This window comes from Cornus florida, unplaced genomic scaffold, assembly GCF_030987335.1.
Source record: "Cornus florida cultivar Cherokee Brave unplaced genomic scaffold, ASM3098733v1 CherokeeBrave_3.0.0_Hap2_Chr05, whole genome shotgun sequence".
NCBI lineage: Eukaryota > Viridiplantae > Streptophyta > Magnoliopsida > Cornales > Cornaceae > Cornus > Cornus florida.
In genome coordinates, this window is record NW_026775575.1 from 106,087,675 (window position 1) to 106,104,953 (window position 17,279).

Here is a 17,279-nt window from a genome sequence, read left to right on the forward strand (position 1 = left end):
AAAATGAAATGCGAAATCAAACAAAGTGGATACTCGGACGTCACGCCGGATCAGACCGACAACATAGTTACTTTAGGGTTACTAGCCCACGGGTAACCTCCCTATGTGTGCACTAGACCATATAGAGGGACTATCCCCCGTACTAGAACCACTTCCTAGCCATAGTCAAACAACGACATCCCCAAGTTTCCAAAATTAACAAGTTGTGTAACAACGCATATATCAACAGGAATATGTAAGATAATCAACTATCTACCAAGCACAACCAAAATTGAAAATCTATACAATACATGCTCTAAATTCACAACTAATATGATATGATAAATGTCGAATCTTCAGTGTGCGATTCGTTACACGCTATGAATGAAAGATGTTAAATACGAAGTGTGCAAATCATTACACAAGGCAACAATATATGCAATAAGGAAAACATATTATCATGAGTATAAACATAACAACTATGTTATCCAATGCTCAAAACATAACCAAATAAATATACAACAAGTCCATGTCCAGGATTTTGATATAGAAACGACTTTCAAACACAATTAAATTCATGGCTCAATTAGATAGAATTTAATTAAATAAAAATAATTAAATTCTCTAGATTCTAATTCAATTCCAAATAATCTCAAATTAATACATATTAAAGAACATGGCATGGTCATCACCTATATCCATTCTAAAACTCAATTAGGCTATTGGAACAACAAAGTAAAACTCTAATTAAATCATGCTAATTTAATTACCAAGATTCTAAAACAATTTCAAATGGTCTACAATTAATATATATTAGTAAACAAGTCATGGCCAATGCAAATATCAAGTTAAAATCTTAATTAAGCTAATGGGGCCACAAATAGATTTTAATTAATTCTTTTAATTAAAATCTCTAGATTTTCAAACTTAACCAAATGCTCTCAATTTAACATATCTTAGAGAACATGCCAAGGACTAATGTAATATCACATTACAAGTTTATTTCATTCAATTTACGACCATGTGAATTAAACTTTCACTGAAGTTAAATATAAAATAAAAGTTACAATTCTCATGCAATTAATCCCAATTTAATATATGTGAACAATCATACCAAAACTTAATTTTCTAGCATGCCACAATTCAATTCCAAGTTGTATATCACCATGAGGATTAAATCTTAAACAAGGAATTTAATTAAATGAAATGTTTCAAAACCTAACCGAATATTCTAAATCAAATATATGTGAAGCTATATGGCATGTAAATTAAGAATATCAAGTCGGAATTCAAATAGAGTGAATAGTGCACTAGGGGCAAATTAATTAATTAAATTAATTAATAATTACTAATTTTCAAAATACCTCCAATTACTTTCAAATTCAACGATGTTGCAGAGCATGCTAAGGCCTAGTTTAATATGCCAACACATATTGATTTTAAGCTAGTTAAGGCCATATGATTTAATATTTTATTCAAGATAAATATTAAATAAAATCTTTAATACTTGTTCAAATTCCCTCAATTTAATATATGTCAATGACCATATTATAGAGCATTATATTACCATGCTACATGTTTAAAATATTTCATAAGCAACCGGGAAAATCAAATCCAATACAAGAAAATTAAATAATAAAATCTCTAGATTTCATATTTAAGCATGCAATCAAGTTGTATAAGCATCAATAGCATGTTATATAACAAGAATTAAACCTATAACACCTCCTACCTCAATTTGAGATGAAAATCCCAAATCCCCATTGAATTGAAACGGCTCCGAATCCGACGAAACTCCTAGGTTTTGTCGGGGACAACATGATCTATATGAATCCCCAAGAAGCCCCATGAAAATCCAAACTTGACTTCAATCCCGAACTCAAAATTTGGTCAGAAATGGTTTATAATAAGGGGTAATGGCAGAGCATGACGAGGCGAACAATAAATGTTAAGGCTGAAGACTTTTTATCAAAGAAAAGTGGATCAAAGGAGGAGAGAGAAAGTGGCAGCTCAAGGTGCTCCCATGGCTGCTGGCCAAAGAGGAAGAAGGAGGCTGAAAATCTGATTTTAAAGATTAGGGCAACCTATTTATAGAAATCTCAAAAAGTGCCCCGAAAGGGTTTCGTCGGGTCCAGAAAAGTGAATTTTGAGCAAACGAGCTCAAACGGCAAAACTCCATGAACAAAAAAGATTCAAAATGAGAAAATATGAACAACGGAAGAAACAGTGTCAAAAACTGAGTCCCGTGCAGAGAGATATGCCCTAAACAAGTTCAAAGGCAACTGAGTCCAGAAACTCTGAAACTGGGGAAATATGATCAGAAGGAAATTCCAAGAGTCCACGACTCGACGAAATATGAAAATGAATCCCGTACGAGGATCCAGGCTCCAGACGAGGCATTTTGCAATAACTTTCGTTAATTGCACAATGGCCCCTACAAAAAGGGTTAACTGCGAAACTGCCCCAGAATGAAAATATCTTCCAAAAGATATTTTCTTAAATACCCCTAAAATAAAATATCTTCAAAAGATATTTATGAAAAACACCCCAAGAAATGAAAAAGATTCTGAAGAATTGTGTATCCATGCCCCTATGGGCACCAGGAGCAACTAGAGTACTTTCTTGCAAAAGTAAAGATACGTATTTCGAGGAAAGCATTCAAGATGAAGGCACGTGAAGTCAAAAACCAACTTCGAGCATGAGAAGTGAGGTTGTGCCAAAAACTGACAAACGGAGATAAGACAGAATAGAGAAAAGGACGAAATAACGCATAGTGTCAAAAAACGAAAATGTGAAAATGACTTGGTCCTCAAAGGAAGTTGTCAATCCATGGAAAAGAGTCTCAGGAACTAATTCTGAGCACTCGAGATGATACTAAGCGACACGAAACAGAGTTCAAAAAAGAAAATTAAACGAAAAAAATTCATTCGTAAAATTTCAGGAAAAAAGAAAGGAAGGCAAATGACCGGGTCGTTACATAAACCCCTTAAGCTTAGGCATTCTAGTACCTTTATCTATCTTACTTTACCGTTTTAGATTGAATTCGTATTATTTTCATTTTCAGGCACTTATCCTGAAAATAAGCTAACTCAGCCAAATAAGAGCTTAATTGAAGCAATTCTGGGATTAATCAAAGAAAAGAGCAAAGTAGAGGAAGAAAGAAGCAAAATGAAGCAAAGCAGCAAGTTCGATCGATCCAAGTCCAAGGTTCGATCGATCGAACATTGATCGATCTCAGCACTTCAAGATAGATCCAAGCCTTGATCCAAAGTACTTAAGTCCAAAAGTTCGATCGATCCAACATCATTTTTCGATTGATCGAATACCTTTGTCCTTATCCAAATGATTGATTCTATCCACGGCTGTACCATCTACCAACCACTTTTGTCCTTTTCCCATAAATATCTTGGATTTGTCTTTTTCCAAAAAGCTCAACCAATTGGATCGATCCAGCCTAAGTTCGATCGATCTCATTTTTTTTCGATCGACTGAACTTCCTTCAGTGCGAAAAAGTTAAAATTTCATCTCATTGAAAGTTGTCCTTTATCCAATCATTAGGGAATATTGTGTGCACGACCCCAGCTCATTTTGGGTGTCATTTTGACCTACCTATATAAGGATAAGGATTGTTTTTTTTAAAAAAAACAACATTATTTTTGATATCATCTCTTGGAGAGGAAGTTTGGAGGATGAGGAGGCTAGAGACACCATTGGAGATGTTCATCAACAAGGAGAAAACCTCTTCCATGGAGTTAGCCCTTGAGGGTTGGAGCATCCTCACCATAAGTGGTTAGACATCCTCTTGGGGCTAGAGTTAGCCCCAAGCATGCTTTCTATATCTTAATCTTGTGTATTATTGAGGGATTGGTGTTGTAATTAATGTTTTGACACTTTGATATATATAGATCTTGTTTAATCAATGATTTATGTGGTTTAATGCTTTTAATTGATCATTTCATTCTATCCATATGTCTATGTATGCTAGAATTGATGTTCATGTTTTTGTCTCTAGATTTTGTGTTGTTGATGCATGTCTATGTGTATTGATGCCATGGATTTAGAGATTGTCAAAACATAGTGCTTAAAGGAATGCTTTTGTGATTCTCTTGATGGTTCACGCTTATTTCTTGATGGATTATGCCTCTCCTCTAGTTTATTTTCATTCTAGTAGCTTAGATGTAGTGTAGTGTTAAATGGGAGGACAATCTATACTTGTTGTTTGATGTTCCAATCTTTTGAATACAAGTAGCATATGTCTCTAATTTTGTGTTGTAATTGGATTGTGAGCCTAATGAAAGGATTAACGACTTGTTTTGATTTGTTGTGCCTTTCACATGTTGTTTAGACAATATATGCTTAACTAGTCATCTTTGCTTGTTGAATCAACCAAATACACACACACCAATATTGCAACACCCTAATTGCCCTCATTAATTACTTGTCAATAATATAGAAATGCATTGTTTGGTGGTGATCTCTAAACCCCAAGACTCTTCTCTCTCTTACTTACTCTTAATTGCACTCTTTTGCTATTACTTAGTTTAATTTAGTTGCTCTTTAATCAACCAACCAACCAATTGTTTGATCACTCGACCTACTAGCCCTAATTGCGATTCCACAATCAACTCCGACATTGCTCAATCCTCATAATCCCTTGGGACGATCCCTACTCACCATTACTACGTTAGTAGTAGTGTTGGTAGTGGTTTTTATAAATTTAAATTTGACCCAAAAGGCTTTTCTTGAACTGCACATTCACTACATCAATTTTGGCGTGTAAGAAACAACCATAGCAAAAAAAGACCGTCATTTATCAAAAAAAATCAAGCCAATCTCTATTCCTTAAAAATAAAAAATATAGTACCATTATAACATTATGTATCTTAAATTATATATCAGATATTATGCATTTCCTAACATAAAAGAAAATAGGTACCAGTATAACTTTATGTACCTTAACTTTATGCATGCCTTTGTTTTTTTTTTTTTTTTTTCCCCTTTGTTTTATTATTATTATTTTCCCTTTATTTTTTTTTTCCTTCCCTTTTATGTTTGGAAATTCATAATATTTGATATATAATTTAAGATACATAAAGTTATATTGGTATCATTTTTTTTATTTTTAAGGAAAAGAGATTGGTTTAATTTTTTTAAATGAAAGAATTACGCATCTTAATTTAAAAATAAAAAAGAAAAAGAAAAGAAGTATTAACAAAATATAATTTATTTGAAATATATGTATTAGATCAAAAAATCATTTTAGACGTCTACATTATCTTTTTTTTGTTTTTTTTTTTTGGGCATAAATTGTTTATGAGGGTAGATTGATCCAATTTATTAAATTGTAAAGTTAAAAAAGTTTCCTAAACGGTCAAAGGGTAATTTGGTCAATTTCTCATATAAAGGGGTGTCTTTGTCCATTTTTGAACCTTCAGGGAGTATCTCTATCTAAAAAATTACTAAATTTTCTCTGAATACTCTTTTACCAAACTTTAAGGGGTGTGATTGTACTTTACTCTATATAAAAATAATATGTGATATGGATTGTCGGTATCATTACTACTCCTAAGTAGGGGTGACAATATTTGACACGACATGCTAACACGACACGAGATAAGCGGGTTTGGGTTTGCGCTAATCGTATTCATATCATAATCGTGTCGACATGGATTGACCCGCTAACTAAACGTGTCGTGTTCGTGTCTGACCCTGTAAACACGATTATGACACGATTAACTCGATTAACTAAACGTGTCAGATAAACTTGTTGTGTTCGTGTAAAAAATAACTCATTTAGCAAAACGTGTAGAATAAATATGTCGTATTCGTGTCAAAAATGACTTAAACGTGTCTTTTCGTGTCGTGTCAAGTCTTGACCCATTTATTAAATAGGTTATGCGTGTCGTGTCGTGTTACAAGTATAATAATCGTGTCGTGTTCGTGTCAAGGGTCTTAGACACGATAAATAATCGTGTCGTGTTCGTGTCAACCCTAATCGTGTCTGTGTCGTAATCGTGTTAACACGAACACGACACGCCAACACGAATTGCCACCCTTACTCCTAAGTACAACTATATTTAAAGAAAAAAAATAGTGTTGATTTACAAACTGCCCACTAAAGTGTAACTCCTCACCTTCTCAGAGAGGCATTTTCTGCAATTTTGAATGTGAATTTTTTATTTGAAAGTAAAAGGGAAAAAACAACTTGTTGAAGTTTTTATTAATGGCTATTTTTGGGGAGAGACAAGTGAAAGGTTTTTTTTGGGGTAAAAATTGTTAAATATTAGATTAGTAATGTACATGGTTGAAATATGATATTTCAGAATTTATATAAAAATTACTGGAATTATCGAGACAACTGCAACGTAAATAATTCATTGTTTGTAAGAAAATAAGTAAAAAATAACAAGGATAAACAACATGGCAGTAACGTCATTCAATGATAAGTTTTGATGCATTAATTAATATTTAATTAGCAAAATATATCAAGAGGATCCCTAAAGCAAACGAAACTATCATTATAGAATTGTATATTTAAACTAACATTAGCCAAGAACTACATCCCTTACTTAAAATATTTTATTTTGTCTTTATCTATTCGTTTTGGCTAGTAACATAAGTTCCACCTTTAATCCTGAAAATATAAAATTCTTTAAAGAAAGCTAGTTTGTTTAATTAATGACAAAAATTGAATTTTTGTTATGCCCATTTTCCACCATCTTTTTGTTTTGTTTTTCCAATTTCATTTTTTTTTTTTTTTTTTTATAGATAAAAAAGAGAAGGGTTAATTACAGATACTCTTTTAAGTTTGGCCAAATATTAGACTGAAACACCTTTTGAAAATAACTATCATTTAGGTCCAGTTTTATACTATGCAAGAAGACAACTTTGCCACTAATTTTTTAATTTCACTTATTTCAAAATTTTATGTAACTTAAATGACCAATTTACCCCTCATTATTACTTCTACCAACTACACACTCACCCTCCCTCCCTCCCTCTCAACAATCTGCTCAAGGGATGCTGTTAGATGCCTGTTTCCATTTCCCTTCACCATTTTCCCCTTCTCCCTCTTTCTCTTCTTAAAAAACAAGGTTTCATTGATATACATTTACAAATGTAATAGACTTATAGCGGGCTAATTCAAGAATCAAAGACATATATTCTCAAGAAAAATTCTTACCACCAATGGTCCATCTTCTTCTTTTGATGCATTCACTTCCTCATAAAATGGGTTTCTTACTAACAAAAGGAAATAAAAAGAGAGCAGCTAGTACACCGGTATCTATATACTCAATATAATATATCATCATATTTAGATAGTTCCTTAGTTAATTGATGAAATTGATATCATTCATGATCATGGATTCTGATATATAATACATTACTAATTCTATAATTTAATTTTCTCTTTTTTTGGTAAATATAATTTAATTTACTTTACTTTACTTTGTTCTGTTCATGACATATAAAATGAGATTTCTTGCTTGATTTAACTCAGATTTATTAGTTTTTACTTGAATATTTTCTACATTTACTATTGTCCTATCAATATTGAATTGTGTTCTCTATTGACAATGTGGTATTCAAATATGAATTGCATCAGATAATGTTAACATTATATAAAATTTAATTTATTTTATATATATATATATATATATATTTTCATTTAAATATATATGTTAAGAAATTTTTTAATTATAATATTCAATTTCATGTTTTAAAATTTAATTACATATTTAAATTCAAATTTATTTATTTACATAAATAATAATATTAACATTAAATAAAAATGCAAGTGAATATTAAATATATTTAAAAATTAAATAAATTATATATAAATTTTATGTATTATATATATGTATAATATTAGAAGAAGTTCCCCAAATTAAATATATTATGTGTTATGGTGAAACATGTAGCTTTCTGTACCCGTGCTTAATATATTGAGTATGTATTATGATGAAGCATGTAGTTGGAAAAATATGAAATGTGTATGATGTGAAGCAGTATCACATATGGAACAATGAAGGGCACAAATGTTATTTTAATCATCAAACAACACTTCACTTAGTCAAACTAAAGTCAAATAGGGTAATAATATTTTTTTACATATAAAAAGTGACGTGACATTTATGAAAAATAATTTTTAAAGTGTGAGTAAAAAACGGACTAAGTATTTGTAATATAAGTGATAATTATTTTAAAAAAGTATGAGTTTAGAGTTTAAGATAAACTTGAAAGGGTGTCAATATAATTAACCATAAGAACAGCCCACATACATGAGCCTAAGCGCCAGAATGTACATCAAATCTTAAAAGAAAATAAAAGAAAATAAAAGAAAGAGAATATTTTATCTGTTAATCTTGCTAGACAGTTATTAACAATGATTCAAAACGAAACCTAGTTTTATATTTATACATTGAAATTTATGACATCCTTTTCACTACTAAGAGCATCTCCAATTCATTGCTATATGTGCTACCATTCCTAAAATATAGCAGGAGATGATAAAAATGGGTTCTCCAATGCAATGTTATATGAGTTGCCAAATTTTAACTTCAGCAAAATTTGTAGCACAAGAAATAGCTACTGCTATTTCAGAAAAAGGAGAAAGAGGGGGGGGGGGGGGGGGGATTGATATGGGTTTTGATTTTTTGAACAATTTGAAATGATATGACGATATGGGTTTAGAGATATATATATACATATATTTAAAAAAAATCATAAAATTTTTCACCAAATAGGATTTAGTTTGCAAAACAAGAATTACAGACCTTGATTTGTTGATTTAGAAAAAAAATTAAAACAATTAAAACCCATACGTACAAGTTAGCAGGCAGAGAGAGGGGGCAAGCTTGAGAGTTGAGAGACAGCGGCTGAAGCTTGCGAACGGCGAACTCGAACTGGAACAGCGGGTGATGGAAACTGAAAGATATGGGTTTTGAACTTCTGATTCTTGTTGATTTTGTAGTTTGCAGTTGTAGAGAGAGAGAGAGAGAGAGAGGGGGGGGAGCAATTTCAGAGTTGAGAACGAGAATAGAGATGGAGGCGATTGGGGAGGCGATTGGGGAGGCTGAAATGATTTGCCCTAAAAATATATATGGCGATTTGGGAGGCTGAAATGATTTGCCCTAACTATATATATAATAATAATAATAATAATAATAATAATAATAATGATAATATAATCAAATATATATAATATACATATATGTGTATTGTTGAGGGTGAAATTCACGCGGTCCGATACGATACCGTTTTTCTGCAAGGAAGAGAGGAGAAGATCGATGAACCTTGACGGCACCGGTGTGGTGCCTGCCAAGAGCTCTCCGACGGTCAAGTTAGTCACCGGAGGTCTAAAAAGAAGGCAGGAATTTAATAATGGTTTTTTCGTCATACCTTATTCCCAAATCGTCGTCCTATTTATCGTCGCTTCCCTTATTCTTGATAAGAGAATTTCATCATCCTCATCCCATGGGACTTATCCCATGGAAATATTATCCTTGATAAGATTTGTCATCATCCCCATGGAAGTCTTATCCTGCATAAGATTTGTCATCATTTTTATCCATGGAAATCGTTACCTCTAATAATAAAATATTATCGTTGATCACCGAAAAGATCTGGCCTCAAGATATGTTTAATTTTTCCTATCAGTTGCCCCCCATTCCCAAGCTTGCTCGTCTAGCTTTGGGAATGTAAGATTTTTTTTTTTTTTTTGCCCCCAGCACTGTTCCCGAGGGAACAGTGCCCGCGGGTACTGTTCATTGAACAGTAGAATAATTTTTTTTTTCCTGCCCTGGGAATAGTACTCGCGGGTACTGTTCATATGAATAGTAGAATAACTTAATTTAATTTAATTTAAATTTTTTCCCCTGCCCTGGGAACAGTAGAATAATATATATATATATATATATATATATATATATTCTGCCTTAGGAACAGTACCCGCGGGTACTATTTATATGAACAGTAACATTTTTTTTTTTTGGTACGCTTCCCTTGGGTACTGTTCCCTTGGGTTCTATTTTTGGTACCTTTGGGTACTCTGCCCTGGGTACTATTCTTAGTACCCTTGAGTATTCTGCCCCTGGGTATTTTTAGTACCCTTGGGTAATCTTCCCCTGGGGTGCTCTGCCCCTGGGTACTAGTTTTACTCAGATCGTCACTTCTTTAATAAGTGAATTGAACTTTATGAGCTTTACTCAACTCACCCCTTTAGTAAGGAATTTTTATTTACTATCCTTTATTGTAAGGGGATATTATTTACGGGATTCATTCAGCCCGGGTCTTTGAAGTACAGGACGCTCATTTATTATCCCTTATATTACAGGGAAATGGATTACGGGATTCATTCAGCCCGGGTCCTTATAATACAAGACACTAATTTATTATCTCTTATAGTACGGGGATACGGATTACGGGATTCACTCAGTCCGGGTCCTTATAATACAGGACACTTATTTACTATCCCTTATAGTACGGGGATACAAATTATGGGATTCACTCAGCCCGGGTCCTTATAATACAGGACACTCATTTACTATCCCTTATAGTACGGGGATACGGATTACGGGATTCACTCAGCCCGGGTCCTTGTAATACATGACACTCATTTATTATCCCTTATAGTATGGGGATACTGCACGTATAAAGATAATTGACCAAGAGTCAAGGCAACTGAAAAGAATTTTATTAAAGACCATCATTGCGTCAAGGCTTATTAAAAATAAGATACCACGTGAGGGAGCTAACCTCCATTTAAAATGATTAACTAAGATGCCCCCAGTCTTTATTGTGAATGACTTGATAAGGGTAATTCCAGCCGTGAGATAATTTCTAGTCGGTATACTCATCTGAGTCCTTCTCATGATATGTGTTATCACTCTGGCTGAAGAACGATCTCTTATATTTGGTATTATTTTCATCCCTGGCGAGAGGGGCTGGCCTCTTCTTGTCCTCTCCTTCCTTCCGTGCACTCATGGTGTCTTCAGCGTTGATGTATTTTTGTGCTCTGATCAGCAACTCTATCGTGCTGGTGGGAGGTTCTTTTGATAAGGAGAACAAGACTCTGGAGGTTTGGAGTCCTCCTATGAAAGCGGTCAAAGCTACTTTGTCGTCCACTTCTTCAACCTGTAACATCTCTGCGTTGAATCGGGTGATGTATTCCCGAATCGACTTTTCCTTTTGTTGCTCCACGGTAAACAGGTAGGTAGCTGGCCTCCTATGCCTCTGACCTGTAATGAAGTGGCTCACAAACTGCTTACTCAGTTCTTCGAAGGTGTTGATGGTTTTTGGCTTTAGCTTGTTGAACCAAACTCTTGATGATTCCTTAAGTGTAGTGGAAAAGCTCGGCACATGATTTTGTCTAGCACAACGTGTAAATGCATAAGAGCTTGAAAAGTTTCCAGGTGATCGAGGGGATCTTTGGTCCCATTGAAGCTTTCGAACGAGGGCATTCTGAACTTGCTAAGTAGTGGATATTTCATAACGACGGGGCTGAACGGCAAGTTGGTCATTTGTACCAGGTCATCTACGGCGGCAGGACATTTCCCTTTCAGAGCCTGCATTACATCTTCCATTTTAACTTTGAGATCTTCGATCTGCAGGTCGAGATAGGTAACTTTCTTTATCTTTTCCTTAAGACAGAAGGCTGTGCTTTCAGGAAGTCGGGAACTCCGTGGGAGAGATGGGTGGACCACCCTTTATGTCGGGTTCCTATCTGGCTTTGTTCCACTTCAGTCTTATTTTAGGGAGGATGATTATCTTGCTCTTCAAGATTCCTATTCCCTCCGTTTGGATTTAAGAAATCTTGTCGATCGTGGCAAGTTTTGTTGAACTGGTGGAACAAGATGTTGCAGGAGTGCTGCATTTTGCTGGATCAACTGGTCCATACCCTGACTCAGAGTTTGGACCTGCAGTTCCAATACTGCAAGCCGTGTCTGGTCGTTTGGGACGTTCAGGTTTTCACCCGACTCTACCCTTCCCTGCGACGGTGTTCCTTCGGTAACCATACTGGACTGTAAACGTATATACCCAACAGAGTAATTAATTGATTCAAGGGAATCGTCGTTTCCCACAGATGACGCCAACTGTTGAGGGTGAAATTCACGTGGTCCGATATGACACTGTTTTCCTACAAGGAACAGAGGAGAAGATCGATGAACCTTGACGACACCGGTGTGGTGCCTGCCAAGAGCTTTCCGACGGTCAAGTTAGTCACCGGAGATCCAAAAAGAAGGCAAGAATTTAATAGTAGTTTTTTTGTCATACCTTATTCCCGAATCGTCGTCCTATTTATCGTCGCTTCCCTTATTTTCGATAAGGGAATTTCATCATCCTCATCCCACGGGACTTATCCCACGAAATCTTATTCTTGATAAGATTTGTCATCATCCCCATGGAAATCTTATCCTGCATAAGATTTGTCATCATTCTTATCCATGGAAATCGTTACCTCTAATAATAAAATATTATCGTTGATCACCGACATGATCTGGCGGCTGGTCAACACTTGGTTGCCTTTATTGTTAAGTCAAGATAGGTTTATTTTCCCTATCATGTATATAATATATATAAATTTTCGAAAAAGAAAAAAAAATTATATAAAAAAATTTATATAATAATATAATCAAATATATAAATTTATACATATATGTATACATATATATATATTTTGTCCTTTTTTGACAAGATATTTTAGATTTTTGATTCTTTTTAATTAAGTTTAATTTTAGTTTCCTTTTAATGTCTACAACTTGAATTGGAATGTACCTAATATTAACATTATTGATGCAAATATGAATGGTGGACATGGTAGTTGAAAAAGAATAGTGGTTGTGTAAAAAAAAAAAAACATTTTGCATAAATTGCATTATTGGAGCAGAATTGCTAAAATGTAATATTTTGACACTGTAGCACTGTCAAAATATAGATTTGACATCCAAATTTAGCATTTTAGTATTGGAAATACTCTAAGAAAGGAAACTTTTTGGCATTAGTCAAAAGATGCTTCAACAAAGTATATTCGGCCATTCAAGCAAATAAAGATGAAACTTAATACAAATATAAATAAACTGAAATCTTTAATCAAGAAAAAAAGAAAAAAAAAGAAAAAAAAAAGGGTCATATAATAATAACAAACCCAAAAGCATCTTTATCTCTATCCGTAATACTATATAAAAGGGAAAAGCTAAACACTCTTACATAATTGTTGGTAAACCATTCCTAAGCCCCATACACAAACCATGGACCTCTTATTTCCTTCTGTAGTAGCAGTTACCATCCTCATAGCCTTCACTGTTTCTCTCACCATTTTTCTTTACAAATCAAAATCCACCAATAAAACCAATGTTCCACCAGGTAGCTTTGGGTGGCCATTCATGAGCGAAACATATGAATTCTTGTATGGCAACCTGAAAAATTCATCAATGACCGTATGAAAAAATACTCGTCCAAAATCTTCAAAATCTAGGTGTACGGCGAGCAGATCACCGTCGTCCTCTGCGGAACAGCCGGGAACAAATTCCTCGCCGCCAACGAGGATAAACTGTTCCACAGCTGGCGTCCATACAACTCTCAGATTCTCTTCCGTTACACCTACCAAACAGCCAATTCCGCTTCCATTCCACGTCAAACAGAAGTGCATTACTTTCGCGCTCCGGGTTTTCTCAAGCCTGAAGCGCTGGTGCGGTACTTGGACAACATGGATTCGAGGATCCAATAACACTTGAAAATGCAGTGGGAGGGAAAGCCAAGTGTGAAGGTGTATGACCTTGCTCGATCAGCTAATGACTGCAACACTATCGAGTCGGTTTTTCTTGGGTCTTGAAGACCATCAACTCATTGCAAAACTAGTTGGACTGTTGGATGGCATGACCATGGGGCTCCATTCCATGCTAGTTGATTTTCCGTGGACAATTTTCCGTCATGTGAAAAGGTCAGCGGATGCTATTAGGAAGGAGATGTTGGTTATTATTAAGGAGAGGAAAGCAGCTTTGTCGAGTGGATCAGTGAAAACGCTTGACATTCTGTCACATATGATTGTCAGTAGCGATCCGGTGACCCATCGTGTCTTGCCGGAGAATGAAGTTGCTGACAAGGTCATGGGTTTACTTGTGGTAGGGTTTAGCACACCTGCCACTGCTTTAACGTTCATCATGAAATTCATTTGAGAAAGACCGGACATCTATGACAAAATTCGAGCAGGTAAATATACCACTTATTTATAATTTGTATATGATTTTTGATTTTGAATCAATGTTATTTATTAGACGAAGTGTGTAAAAATATGAACACTAGGCTATTTTTATTTTTTTATTTTTATTTTTTTCTTGAAAAGCTTTTGTGATTTTTATTTTTTGTTTTGAATTATTCATTTATATTTGAATCACTTAAAAACAATTTGGATAGGTTTCATTTGTTCTATTTACTTATTTTTTGGTCATGGACTGACCAATTGGTCGGCACTTCAATTGATAAACTATTGTGACCCCATTTTTAAAGAAACAAAATAATTAATTATATTCACCTCTAAGTGGTGGATTTTAGGGTTGCAAATATCAACCCTAGCTAGGTCCCAAACCCAATACCAGAAATTAATAATTCAAAAAGAGTCCACCAACCAAATCATACTTTATCTATATTACTAGTAAAACTGTTTTGAGATTTTAAACATAATTTTGGGGCGGTTAGGTTAGTGGTCCAGTCCCTAATTCAACTTATTCATTTGCTAGATTCAAGGAGCATTGAAACTGTTAAGAAGAATTAATTGGTTGATCTGATGTTTTTTTATATGAATGGATTCCCCCCCAAAAAAAAAAAAAAAAAAAAATTGTTTTAATTAGTTCTAATTAGAATTTCGTAGATCTATAACAACTAATGAACCAAAGACTAGGCTTTGAAATATATGGCAGAACATCTATTTTGGTTCTTAAATTTGCTGATACAAATTATCATCCTCTAATGAACGTATAAAACAGAAACACTCGACGATAAGCACACAAACACACACACATATATATATACCATTTTTTCTTTTTCCAAACTGACATTATATATATGATTGTTTCAAATTAGAACAACCGGAGATTAGCCGCTCTAAAACCTCGGAGAAACTCAATTGGGATGACTTGCAGAAGATGAAATACATATGGAACATAGCACTAGAAGCGATGAGACTCATACCGCCTTTTCAAGGAACGTTCAGAGAAGTCATAACTGACATCACATACGAAGGTTTCACCATTCCAAAGGGTTGGAAGGCATATATATATATATATATATATATATATATATGTTCAACTACAATAATTAATATATTAACTCTCTCTCTCTCTATATCTATTTAAGTAGTCTTTGGCAATAGTTCAACAATTCAACTATTTCTTTGCCTTTCATTGCGCGCAGATTTATTGGACAGTCAGTACCACAGACAAGGACTCCAAACACTTTTCAAACCCTGAAAAGTTTGATCCTGCCAGGTTCGAGCAAGCGGATGTTTCTCCACCTTACACAAATGTCCCATTTGGTGGAGGTCCTCGGATATATATGCCCCAGAAAAGAGTATGCTCGACTAGTTTTACTCACTTTTCTCCATTACATAGTCAAAAAGGATGAAATGGGAGCTAAGGTATCCAAATGAGAAGATAGTAGGCAATGTGATACCTACACCAACCCGAGGACTTCCGGTTCATCTTCAACCTCAGTTAGCATAATGTGACATCCAGCAACCAAGAGGTTACGCCAGGCGCCACACAAGGTCCAAGTCCATGACAATAAGCTAGCCTATTCGCTTGAGCCACAAGTTTTGATGGCATGTATAGCACCGTGGGATGTTGTTGTAGTTTCATTTGAAATAATAATTAATATGGATTGATTTTTTTTTTTAATTATTATTTAGGAAAAGAAAATTGCAGTTTTATGTAAAAATTTGGATGTGGATTGTGGATCGATCTCATGCGCATATACCATATGTATATAACTTGGATTTCTAATGGTGGAAAAAAAAAAAAACAAATATCAACAGTCATTGTGAAACAAATTGAACTTTATGTCCTTGTGAAATAAATTGAACATTATGTAATTAATCACAAAAAATTTCAAATAACTAGGTAAAAGTGTTTGAATTTTATGTCGTTACAAATTTCGATGTCAAAATTCTAAAACTTTTCTAAAAAAAATTGAAAAAAAAAATTTTCTTTTACTAAATAACACTGGAAAGTTGCTGATTCATGAACTATTTATTTATGAGTACTGCTATTTCGTCTGACTTAAAAAAAACCGATATATTACGACTTCCACGTGTAGGTTACTGTATGGGCTACTTTAAAATCTAAATATATCAACACAGCTGTTAAAAAAAATTGGAAGATCTTTTTTCTCTCTCTATCCAAATAAAGAGATAAATGTCTGTCCTCTCTCCACATTCTCTTGATCTGTAGAACGCCGTGAAACTGCAATCATCACCAAAGACATGGTGGAGACCGTGAATATTTACCGCCGGCGCAATCGAGCACCAATATGACGGCCCAATTTGCAAAATTTGTTCAAATTATGATCAAATTGAATCTTTAAAGATTTGGGTTTGGGGAATTTTTGTTAATTATTTTCTTTCATCTTACTTTACTTTTCTTTCTCAATGTGTGTATATATGAGAAATGAGAGAAAAAAATTAACAAAATTTCACAAACCCATATCTTAATTGCTTTAAAGTTGGAAGTGGAAGAAAATTGAAAATCTTCCATCGATATTTTTTGTGTGTTTTTTCTTGGGTGGAAATCTTATATGATATTAAGACAACAGATTAGGATAAAAATCTCATTCACTGTAACGAGTCTTTTAGTGGATAAAATATTTTATAAAGAGCAAAATTTCAAAGAAAAATATAAAGAGGATTAACATATAGAGAGAAAAAAGATGAAGACGACAAAAAAAAAAAGAGTTAATCATACGGAAAGTCAGGAGAGAAAAAGGTAAAGAAGACATGAAAAAAAATTGCTGCAATGGTATTTTTGTCTAAAGAAACTTACTATATTTAATATGGTGTGAGGGCGCTTGAGAGAACCATTTATTTATTGCCATGTTAAAATAGGTATTTTGTTGGTTTTTTTTTTTTGGTTGCCTAAAATATCGTTTTCCTCTATTTATTGATGAGCGACCCTAGGACAGGTAAATGAGGAGTAATTTGGATGAGATTTTTCTCTCTTTCTTTGGCCCGGTTGGTTTTGGGCCTGTACTATTGGGCTTAGGTATGCCCCAATTTCATTTTGTAAATTTTTTTTCTTTATTTGTACAAT

At 34.0% G+C, this 17,279-nt stretch overlaps 1 protein-coding gene across 1 annotated transcript; it reads left to right on the plus strand.

Moving 5' to 3' along the window:
• The first annotated feature begins 13,772 nt into the window (after positions 1-13,772).
• On the plus strand, positions 13,773-16,507 carry LOC132309909 (beta-amyrin 28-monooxygenase-like). Its single transcript, XM_059808164.1, has 4 exons — positions 13,773-14,091; positions 15,061-15,245; positions 15,391-15,517; positions 16,425-16,507. Exons 1-4 carry the CDS (start codon positions 13,773-13,775, stop codon positions 16,505-16,507), a joined length of 714 nt encoding a protein of 237 aa, XP_059664147.1.
• The last annotated feature ends 772 nt before the right edge of the window (positions 16,508-17,279 follow it).